This window comes from Lathyrus oleraceus, chromosome 3 (genome assembly GCF_024323335.1).
Source record: "Lathyrus oleraceus cultivar Zhongwan6 chromosome 3, CAAS_Psat_ZW6_1.0, whole genome shotgun sequence".
Classification (NCBI taxonomy): domain Eukaryota; kingdom Viridiplantae; phylum Streptophyta; class Magnoliopsida; order Fabales; family Fabaceae; genus Lathyrus; species Lathyrus oleraceus.
The window spans coordinates 289,377,487-289,389,381 of NC_066581.1; the positions used below are offsets into that span (position 1 = coordinate 289,377,487).

An 11,895-nucleotide genomic window follows, 5' to 3' on the forward strand; every position below is an offset into this window, starting at 1 on the left:
CATAGAAAAATGATACTTAAGTTAAAAAAGATATTATGAACCATCATAAATTTCTTTTGTACTATTATGTTGTTTAACATATTGTACTTACATTCACATACACGGTTTAAAGTTTCTATCACTTATCTTGTTTTTATGTTTTTAGACATGATATAGTACAATAAAATTACTTACCTAATTTTTAATTATAAATAATAATAATAATAATAATAATAATAATAATAATAATAATAATAATAATAATAATAATAATAATAATAATAATAATAATAAAATATTTATTGTTTGATTTCAACTTTTTAACAAATCATCAATAGAATGTTCAATAAAAAACATATCATCAATAATACCATAAAATATAATATCATCAAATGGAAATTTCACCGAATTGATTGTATCTGATATGATATTACTCCTTTATTTAATCACCTTACCATTTTTATTTAATTTTTTTATAAAAGATAGTTGAATAATCACAACTTTTTTTCTATAATTGAATAATCACAATTTTTTATATTATATTTTGTCATTATCTATTTATGTATTTTAAATTATGTGTCCATGTACATTCTCCTACACTCTATAAGAAGGTCCTAAAAATATAATAGTTGGATTAAAACATTTGCATCAAACTCATCCATATCAACAATGAGTTTACATAACTTTCAAATCTTATTTTTCTTTTGTCTTCTTAGTTTCGTTGTTTCTCTTTCTCATGCACTCAATAATGGTTTCAGTGTTGAACTTATCCACCGCGATTCTGAAAAATCACCATTCTTTCAACCTAACCAAAACAAATACCAAAACATTATCAATGCTGCACGTCGTTCAATTAATCGTGTCAATCATTTCTCCAAAAATGCAGTAAAAGATACACCACAATCAACCATACTCCCCGATGGCGGTGAATATCTCATGACCTATTCAGTTGGTACTCCACCATTTAAGCTAGTCGGTATAGCTGATACCGGTAGTGACATTGCTTGGCTTCAATGTGAGCCTTGTGAAACATGTTTCAACCAAACCACTCCCAAGTTTAACCCGGCAAAATCATCTACTTACAAAAACATTCCTTGTTCATCTGACGTATGTCAATCTGTGAGAGATTCGAAATGCGATGGCAAAAACAATTGTGAATATACTATTACATATGGTGATAGATCACATTCAGAAGGAGATCTTAGTGTTGATACTCTTACATTGGAATCCACCACTGGTGTTTCCGTTTCATTTCCTAAAACTGTGATAGGATGTGGAACAGACAACACCGTTTCATTTAATGGCCGAAGCTCCGGTATAGTTGGCCTCGGCGGTGGGCCAGTGTCTTTCATAACACAACTAGGATCCTCAATTGGTGGAAAATTCTCTTATTGTTTACCACCATCATCGCTCACATCAGGTTCTTCAAGCGTTACGAGCAAACTCAATTTTGGAGATGCTGCAATTGTTTCTGGTACTGGCGTTGTTTCAACTCCAATTATTACTAAGAACCCCGAGGTTTTCTACTTTCTGACATTAGAATCATTTTCCGTCGGATCCAAAAGAGTCAAATTCGCATCATCATCATCAACTAATGCTGTTGGTGAGGGTGGTGAGGGTAACATCATCATTGATTCTGGTACAACATTGACACTTCTACCGTCCGACATTTATTCTGATGTGGAGTCAGAAGTCGCAAAAGTAGTGAAACTCGAGCGTGTTGACGATCCTAATAATTTATTTAGCCTTTGTTATACCCTCACATCGGAAGAACCTGAATTTCCTATAATCACCGCGCACTTTGAAGGTGCAGATGTTGTGTTGCAACCTATTAGTACTTTTGTTCAAATTTCTGATGGAATTGCTTGCTTTGCGTTTCAATCAACTCAAGATATTTCCATCTTTGGAAACTTGGCGCAACAGAATTTGTTGGTTGGATACGATCTTGAAGCAAAAAAGGTGTCGTTTAAGCCTACTGATTGTTCTAAAGAGTAAACGAGTCATTACTTTTAGCATATTATTCTTGTTGTATTTGTTTGTTTAGTGTCCAATAATTATCATAAACGATCAAAAAAAATGTCTAATGAATATTATTTTATTATATTTTATTAATAAACATATTTACTTTTAACTTAGATATATTGAGGGTGGTCATGGTAGTGTGAGGTCTTGATATGGATGAACTTTTTAGATGATTAAGCGTTTTATCTGTGTGACTTTTTAGTTGTTTAGTTGTTTTTTTATTTTTTTTATTTGTGTGTTTGTTATATCTTTCGTTTGAGGTGACATGTTTAATACTTCTTGCTTTATGATTACCATTTTTGTACTCAGATAACATCTTTTACCATTTTTTATATTTGTGTGTTTGTTATATATTTGTGTGTTTGTTATTTCTTTTACCATTTTTTAAGTCAATTTTTAACTCCTTTCACAACTCATGCAATACTATCATGAATTATTAAAATTATTAAATATTACATTTCAGCAATAAGTAATTATTATTTTTATAAGGTGAAATAGGATTTTCCTCATTAAGCATACGTCAATGCAACTTGTTCAATAACACTAAATTGAATATCTCGCTATGCTTCAACCTTATACCTCCTTCGTTATTTTAACTATGGGTTGTTGTAGGATGGTTCACACAAAATTATCGTATCGTCAGCGAATTGAAGGAGTTCAAAGTGAATAAATTTGCTCACCTGAAATCAAGTTAAATCACATAAGGTTGATACTTTTTTAACCATCCAAACCCTTTCAATCGAAAGATACTCAGTCTAGAGACGATGCAAAATAATGTTTCGTCCATAAATGCGTGAGTAGAGATAAGTGACATTTCCCGCGAGTGTTGATAATCTAGAAATCCATTCGATGTGACACAAATGTCCACTCCTCCAAGTCAATATGGGCAAGCAATGTTTTCATTTTTGGTGACAAAGTATCTTTCGCTAAAATCAACCAACAAAACAAACATTTTCTACCTAGAACTTTGTAGCCTTGAATTCTCTATTGCACCCGGAGATACGTAGGAACAAAACTCACAATCTTGCCAGGCCCGTTAATAACGACCTTTTTGCGACCCATTTCTTTTTCTCTTTACACTTCTAATAACTCAAATAAAATAATTAACATAAGCTAACATTCAATCGCAAGTTCAACTAAAAGGTTCTCGTTGAGTACAATGGACGTGAGAGATGCTAATACCTTCCCCTTGCATAATCTGTAACACCCTAAACCCCAAAATATTTATTTATAAAAGAAATTCACAATTAAGATGTTACTTCCTCTCAAAACAACATGCATAATTAATAAGACACAGCAGAAATGAATACACATCTAAATAGTCTTAATAAAACATGCACCCAAAACCCCAGTGTTACAGTTCAGAGCATTATTCGACTAAGTAAAAAAAATAAAAACAGCAAATGCCAAGAGGCGTTCTGCCATCTTGTGGTACTCACGATCCTATCACTCTTGTTGATCACCTGTATCAAAATGTATAGAGGAAACCAAAGAAACAAGAAAGGGGTGAGAATTCACTTACATATATTAACATTGTGATTTCAGCAACAAAGTGACATTAAAGAAACACAACAATCAAACATAAATGGTATATATCAATCAATTGCAATCACAAACACACTTCACAACAAAATGCAATGCTATGATCCACCAAATCCATTACCTATATGCATGTGGTACCAAAAATATATTATGGAATCAAAGGAATGTTATTGATTTTATTCATCTAGTCCCTGATCCTTTCCACCTAGACCAACGATCCCCACCAATGGATCTGAGACTCACCCCTAATCTTTTCCACCAAGACCCACGATCCCCACCAATAGATATGAGGCCACCAAAATAGACTCAAGTCTCACCTAAACTCGAAAAGACATGAATGCATGATAATATGAATCTCACGAATATGCATTTCATGGATAAACATCATAATTCACCAAAATTATGTATAACAATACTCATAAACATCAAAATTATCCCAAAGGATATCACAAAAATTCACGAACCACAAATTATCCAATAAGGGTCACCCAAATTCAAATCACCTAAAATTTTGTTTATTAAACAATATATTCACTTTTCTTACATCCAAAATTATTTAATTAATTATGTTCCTAAAAGTGAGTTAAATATACTAATATTTTTATAATATTTTATAAAAGGTATACTTATCTATTTTAGGGCTATTTTATCACAATTTCAACTTAAAAAGTCAATTGGATGGTCTCCAAACTCAAACATGGAAAAAGTGGCAAAATTACAAAAATCCCCCTGGCAACTGCCACATTGATGTCTTCCACCGCGCCGCCGATTCGCTAGATTTTTCCAATTTTTCGACTTTTCAACTTTTTCTCCCAATTTTCTGAGTTTTTTCAAAATCCTGATTTTTCCTACTTTTTCCGGAATCCATACGATTCCATACAGTTTCTAGTTTTTTTTTTCAAAAAAAATGACCTTTTTGGACTTTTTCTAGCAATGCGCGATTTCGTTCCCAACAACATGCAACTTTGAGAAATTTCACAGAAAAACAAGGTTCATAATTTTTTATTTGGGAAAAACATTTTATTAAATTTTTTATATACTAATTACAATGTTTTTAATCCCAATATCCAACACAAGTCAATTCATATTTCATCGTCAAAATATACAGTGACCAATTGGGAAAATCCCAATTGCTCACAAATCGTCATAAACGATTTATTAATAACATAAATTTCACAATTCTTGTATATATCCACATACATATAATTAAAAAAAACATATAATCGATCATAGGGGTTTTGATCAAACCCCATAGGGTCAAATCCAAAACTTATATTTTGATGCAATACATAACAATTTCACACAAATCATGCAATCATACATACATATCATCGTAAAACATATATCATATATCATATACGTAATCATCAATATAATTGTTAGGGTCTACGAACCTTGACGCTAATGAGAGGGTAAGGGAACCCTCATCATCCTACTTCCTACAAACCCACCATATAGTAAGTAATATCCCTACCTGATAATTACAGTTTTCACAAATCTTGAAAAATTATGTGTTTCTCCCTCACTCTCCAAAATCGCTCTCCCCGAATTTCTCCCAAATTCTATCCTATTTCTCTCCCCGTGCTAATTTTAATGTTTGAATTATATTCCTAATAGTTGTGAATTGTTATTTATTGATAATAATAAAAATCTCAATAATTGTTGTGTTCCCTAATGGTAACAACACTTAAACTTTTGAAAGTTTCACTTCCTACTTAAATATTCTCCCATAACGGTGAAATACCATAATATTATTTTAATCTCAATTAAATAATTATTTCAAAATGATACAATTAAACATTTATTTATGTCACGCTTAAATAAATCTTTAATATAATAACTTATTTTTAATTGTTCTAACTACTATTGTTATTATAACATACTAAATTATTTTATTATTCATAATAAATTAAATAAAAGCCTAATTTCATTTCTCCACTCACTAAATATATAACTCCCTTAATTATAAAATTACTAAAATAACCTTACAACTTCAAAAATCACTAAAAACACCACAATGACTAAATAAATCACACAATGCATCATTTTAGTAATATAATATGCTAATAAAATATTAAAATAAATTGGGGGTGTTACATAATCGACTCCCGAACCCAAATATGGTTGCAACGACCATGTTTCTTTTCCAAAGGTTTTATCGATATTTTCCTATTCCTTCATTGGAATAAATAAAGTTCGGTGACGACTTTGTTCAAACATTTTTCTGCGAGCGTGTGATGCGCTTCGCGAAGGATCATATTTTTCGAGGTACGACAGGTGGCGACTCTGGTGGGGACCATTTCATGCATGAGAGAGTCAAGCCTAATTTAGTTAACTTGACGATGAATGTTGGCTTTTCTTATTTGTTTTCTTTATGTTTGCTCTTTTCATTTTTATATGTTCGCTTATTTACTTTCTTTGTCTTCTTTTTTTCATTATATGTTTATCATCTTGTTTATCTGTGGGATCTTAGAATGATATCATGAGTAAAGCTCTACACCCGAGCTTTGGAAAAAGAAGAGAAAACACATAGTTTAGAATTGGAAGTTGTGTAGTGTTAGTCTCCAAAGATCACAACCTTGTGCGGCTAACATGAAGACTTCCCCTAGAGTAGACATTTTCGTAGATCTTGTTATAAGATGGCTAGTATGTCGCATAACTTTTATTTATGAAGGGTTTGTGACTCTATGACCCCTCTTAGAACCAGTTCCTATTTTGGTGGTTACGTAGTGTTAGACTCCAAGGGCCTCTCCTTATTGCACCTAACATGAAAACTTCACTCAGAATATACCTTTTCATCACTCTTGTCATAAAGTGGCTAGTGTGTTGCATGACGACGATACGAATAGAGTTTGTGACTCTGATAACTTTATCCATCAACATAGAAACCATCCCGTGAGTGGGTTGAGTAGCCAACTTAGAACTATTTGTTACGAAACCTACCTATTAGGGTATTCTGAGTTACTTGTGATATCCCAGACTCAATTACCATGCATCCATGATCACTTTTATAAACTTCATAACAATCATATATTTTTGTTTTTAGGGAATCTTTGAACACACAGTTGTTAGCACTCAAAGTTTGTAATGGGTTCATATAGGAGGAAGGCATTGCAACTCAAGGCAAATATGCCAGACACCACCAATATATAAAGACTTCTAAGTAAGCTCCCTCTATGCTTCAAGGTCACTATAGAAGGAAATTTTGGCCATGTATTGGATATCCTCACAATTCGTGTTCAAACTCCAACTATCACTATCTTTGCCCAATTCTACGATCCTCCACTCCGAAGTTTCCTATTTCAAGGTTTTTAATTAACTTCTACTTTGGAGGAATTTGAAAGGCTCTTGGGATTATCCATGAAGGGAAATACACCATACAATAAAATTGGCAAGGTACCTAAAGTTGAATACTTGGCTCTTGCACTCCAAATTCCTATCTCTAGTGCAAAAGCTAATTGGAAGAAGAAGGAGAATTTCTCTGGTTTTTGGAGGGCTTACCTTGAAGGAGAAGAAGAAAGGTTGTTTGCATCATACCAGTGGGACGCATTGGAGAATGTACTAGCTCTCTTCATATATGGGTTAATGTTGTTTCCAACCTTTGAAGACTTTATTGATTCAGCAGCCATTAGCACCTATTGGGTCGTGTGGAAAGAGAAACAAAGTCTAATCCCTCAACTTCTAGTAGATATTTTCACACTTTGCATGCTCTCCAAGAGAAAAAGAATGGCACGTTGATCTATTCCCACTGCTTTATAAATGGTTCATTTGATATGTGTTTAAACCTAATTATATCATATTGATAAGATGATTGATATGGACTGGGCCAACACCTTGGTGTCTCTGTCATACCCCAAAATTTGCCCATTAATATTTCAAGACATTTCAGGGCACTCCGACTCACTTTATGACACTTAAAGGAACAAAGACCCAGCTCGCGAATGACCCAAATTGGCCTACTCGCTACACGCTCACCTAGTGATAATATGAAAGTGGTTTATTTGGAAGCGGAGGAAAAGGGGTGCAAAAAGAAAGAAAACGAACCAAACAGCAAAGCCCAACCCAAAGTACAAGAACACGGGTGTGGCATCTGTGACGAGCGTCACAGAGGCTGTGACGAGCGTCACGCCTACCCCTGTGACGGGCGTCACACATGGTGTGACGAACGTCACACCGTTCCCCTACTTTTTGGGCGCAGATAATGCTTCGGAGACTTGAAGGTCCGTTGGGCCCTAGATCCACGCGCGCGTTGAAGACCTTTTTTGGCAGCAGGCATGACCTAATGACAACAATATAAATAGCCACCTTGAAAACCTAAAAAGGGGGCTTTTTCCGAGATTCTTTTTCCTTTGCCGTTTTCGCCTTTGCATTTTTTTTCTTCTTTTCCAGCAGCTTAGGCATTGTGTTTTACAAGTGCTACGCTATTTCTTTTGCAATTCCGGATTCCCTTTTGGGTATTTAGTTAATTCTTTTCGTACAATAGTTTCTACAACGGAAACTATTGTGTGCCTTTTTACCGAATCTAATCTTACGGCGGCAGCAAGGTCACCTCCGCTCAATTCTATCCGATCGGCCAATTCAAGGTTGCGACTCAATCGCAAACAGGTTTGCGTTACTATTATCGCTTTATGTTCCTAATTCACATGTGATATCATAATTGAGATTCATAAATATATTTGAGGCTTTGCATGTAACTTAAGTATGCCTGGATACTTTGAATTGTTGTAATGGATGTCGCTGTTCTTCGTCCTATTGTTGTAACCATGCTTTGTTTACCCATTACTTTGGTGCAACTCTCGATTGCACCCTGATTTGGTATTCTAACCCGTTTGCTGAATTTTGCAAAGGTTCATATGTCCCGGGAAAAGATTGCTGTTTAGGTCTCCCGCTTTATTTGTGGGATACCCTTGTGGAGACTCACCCTAAGTGGTCTAATTAATTTTAATGTGTTCATTTTAATGTCTTAATTTTAATGTATTAATTTTAATGTATTAACTGTAATGCATTGATTTTAGTATGGACTTAATTACTTAATTGACTTTAAAATATGACCTTTAAATAAGTGATCTTGGACCTCTCTTTGCTGCCTTACGGTATTACGGTATAACGGTCATGTCCCGCGAATATGGGGATACCCTTAGCAAAGACCCTTCGATTAAATCATCACAAAATAAATCATGGTCCCTCGGATGTTGCCTTCGAAAATGCGATTTTGTCCCTCGATGTCCCTTCGGAGTAGCCTACGGTTAAATGATGATCGTCCCTTCGAATGCTAAGGTATCCTTACAACTGTTGCCTTCAATGACCTATCGATGACCCTACGATGACCCTTCTACATCCCCAGGATAAAACTACTTACTTCTCAATAGTAAGGACAGTTTTACCCTCATAAGGACGGGAAATGCCCGGAAAGACCTCGGACAGGTATAACCTTAATTGCCCATTCATAACATAAAAAATATACTTTTCGCACCTCACACCTTTCAAACGTCTTCTTTTGGAAAATCACCACTTAGCATACATCCGTACTAGGATCATTGCCGAGTTATATTTTTCTAAACTATTTTCTAAATTAAACGAGATAACCACTTTGTATACATTCATGCAAGAATCATTACAAAGTTAAATTCTCATTTTCAAAACATTTTTCATACATTTCCCAACCACTTTTTCAAACAAAGAAAACATAAATGATTGAGCAATTAAGAGCCCATGGATAACCATGGATACGAAGGGTGCCTAACACCTTCCCTTTGTATAAAGTACCTCCCGAACCTAAGAATCTAAATTAAGGTCTTTCCTGTTCTTTTCCGCCTTTCCTTATGGGATAAAAGAAAAGTCGGTGGCGACTCTTGCTAACCGCGACATTGCGACTACAAATACAAAAAGTCCAGTTCACCGTATGACAGAACTGGCGACTCTGCTGGGGACTACAAAGAGAGGTCCATCTTAAAAAAAAAAAAAAAAAAAAAAAAAAAAAAAAATCATTTATGTTTTATTATTCCTTCTTTTAAGGGGGCTTTGAGTGAAAGATCCTACACCCGGATCTAGTGTACCTTAGGTAAGTAGCAATAGATCATCGCGACTATCCGGCGTATACTGGAATGGTCAAAATGATAGCTACGGTTAATGTGACACTTTGGTTGTCCTGATGGTCCTCATGTTATTTGAGGAAAAATTTGGCTTCCGCGTGGTGTCATCAAAGCATTAACCAGACCTTTAGAACCCTAATTGACTCATCCTAGCCATTAGAAAGTAGTGAGATAACTGACTTCGGTTCCGACTGGGGTTGGTTGATACTCGATACTACACTCCTTGAGATTGGACTTTAGGGAAGCTTCGGTCAACCACTTGGTGTTACACTGAAGTGGACTTGAGGGAAGGTCAATGATTGGAGATCCTTTTAGAACCCGGTTACTATTCTAGGACAGGTTGGACCAACTAAACTTCAGTGGGGAGGGTACTTACCTATGGAACTCATGCAAGCCTTAAAACCTAGGAATGATGGTTGTGTGACTTGCTTGTGCTTGTTATTTATTTAACCTCATAACATCATAACATCATAACCTCATGACATCATAACATCATCATACTAACCATTTCAAGGACTTAGGAATTTAGCTTTGCTCTTTGAACAGGTTATGGCTTCCAGGAAGACTATCCGGATCAATCTTGTAGCAATCTCTCCTCAACTCAAGGATTTGGTGTCAGAACTTCCCGATCATGCTCAGTTCAACAAGAAACATGGTCATCTCCTCAATCTGGTTACCACGGGTTTCAAAGAAGATATGATGAGAGTCCTATTCCAGTTCTTCGATCCTAAGCATCATTGCTTCACTTTCCCAGATTATCAGTTGGTACCCACGTTAGAAGAATTCTCCCAGCTGCTTGGGATACCTATCCTGGATCAAATACCCTTCAGCGGTTTAGAAAAGATGCCAAAGTCTGAAGAGGTTGCCGCAGCTTTACACATGACGAAATCTGACATTGAGACCAATTGGGTAACAAGAAGTGGAATTAAAGGTTTACTCGCCAAATTTCTGATAAGTAAGGCCCGAGAATTCCTAAAAGTTATGAATGTTCATGCTTTTGAAGATGTTCTAGCATTGCTAATCTATGGTTGGGTGTTATTCCCTAATCCAATTCATAGACATGAATGCTATTAAGATATTCCTCACTCATAACCCTGTGCCTACCTTGCTTGGAGATGTTTTGCATTCCCTTCACACTCGTACTATGAAGAAGCAAGGGACTCTCATGTGCTGCGTACCATTGTTGTCTAGGTGGTTTATTTCGCACCTCCCTCAATCAGTCTTGAAGAATGATCAAAATCTGAAATGGTCTCAAAGGGTAATGACACTCTCCCATTCAGACATCCGGTGGTATTCTAACCTCAGAGAAAATGTTATCATCATCGACCGTTGTGGAGAATTCCCTAATGTGCCCCTCATGGGGATAAGAGGAGGTATTACTTATAATCCTGCCTTAGCCCTACGTCAGTTTGGGTATGCCCGAAAAGATGGTCCACATGAAATGATTATTCAAGGTACAATGTTCGACTATGACAATGACCCTCAGAATCTCCGTCAAAAGTTTGTACGAGCTTGGGGCATGGTGAAAAGAAGCAATTTAGGCAAGAAAAATTCTATTCCTATGGAGCCTTATCTCAGATGGGTCCGCGCCAGAGCTCGTGAACTTGTCATGCCATATCTTGCAGTCGGACCATTGATTGTTGAATCGGAGGTCGAAGGAGGTACTTCCCAGATCATTTCTTACCCAGATATGCCTACTGATGCTGAGGAATTGAAAAGATCCTGGACCCAGTTGAGAGAGGAGAGAGATACTTTCGAAGCTCAGTTCAATGCAGAAAGGAAGAAAGTATTAGAGCTCACCAGTCAGCTTAATGAGGAACGAAGACTCAATGCATATCTTCGCCCAAAAAGAAGTCGCCCCTGGGAGATTTGAGATGTCATTGTATTTTACTATTATTCCTTTTGTAATGAACATTGATTAAAAAAGTAGCAATAAACATTTCTCTCTTGTTGGTGATTTATGCAAAGTTAAATTCCAAAAGTCCTTGAAAACATTTCATGCATTGCATCACATAACATAACATGGCATAACAGGTATTCTAAAGGACCATATTCTCACGGTCTGCCTCTTAAACAGAAAAATGGATCTCGAGCAAACTGTCAAAGATCTCCAGACTCAGAATGCTCAGTTCAAGGAGATGATGCTAAGCTTATCCAAGGGGCAGGAGGAACTGAAGGCTCTTTTGGCCGAAAAGAAGAAGGACAAGAAAGTTGTGAGCTTCATTAACCCGGGCAGAAGGCGTAAAGGACAGGCTACGGG

General features: G+C 35.8%; 1 protein-coding gene across 1 annotated transcript; it reads left to right on the forward strand.

Moving 5' to 3' along the window:
* Positions 1 to 601: 601 nt before the first annotated feature.
* LOC127129176 (aspartic proteinase CDR1) lies at positions 602 to 2,114 on the forward strand. Its single transcript, XM_051058456.1, has one exon. The coding sequence runs from the start codon at positions 649 to 651 to the stop codon at positions 1,972 to 1,974; it is 1,326 nt and encodes a 441-aa protein (XP_050914413.1). The 5' UTR covers positions 602 to 648; the 3' UTR covers positions 1,975 to 2,114.
* The last annotated feature ends 9,781 nt before the right edge of the window (positions 2,115 to 11,895 follow it).

Excerpts from the sequence above, each read along its gene's own strand:
- LOC127129176 (XM_051058456.1), top strand. The coding sequence starts at position 649 with ATGAGTTTACATAACTTTCAAATCTTATTTTTCTTTTGTCTTCTTAGT.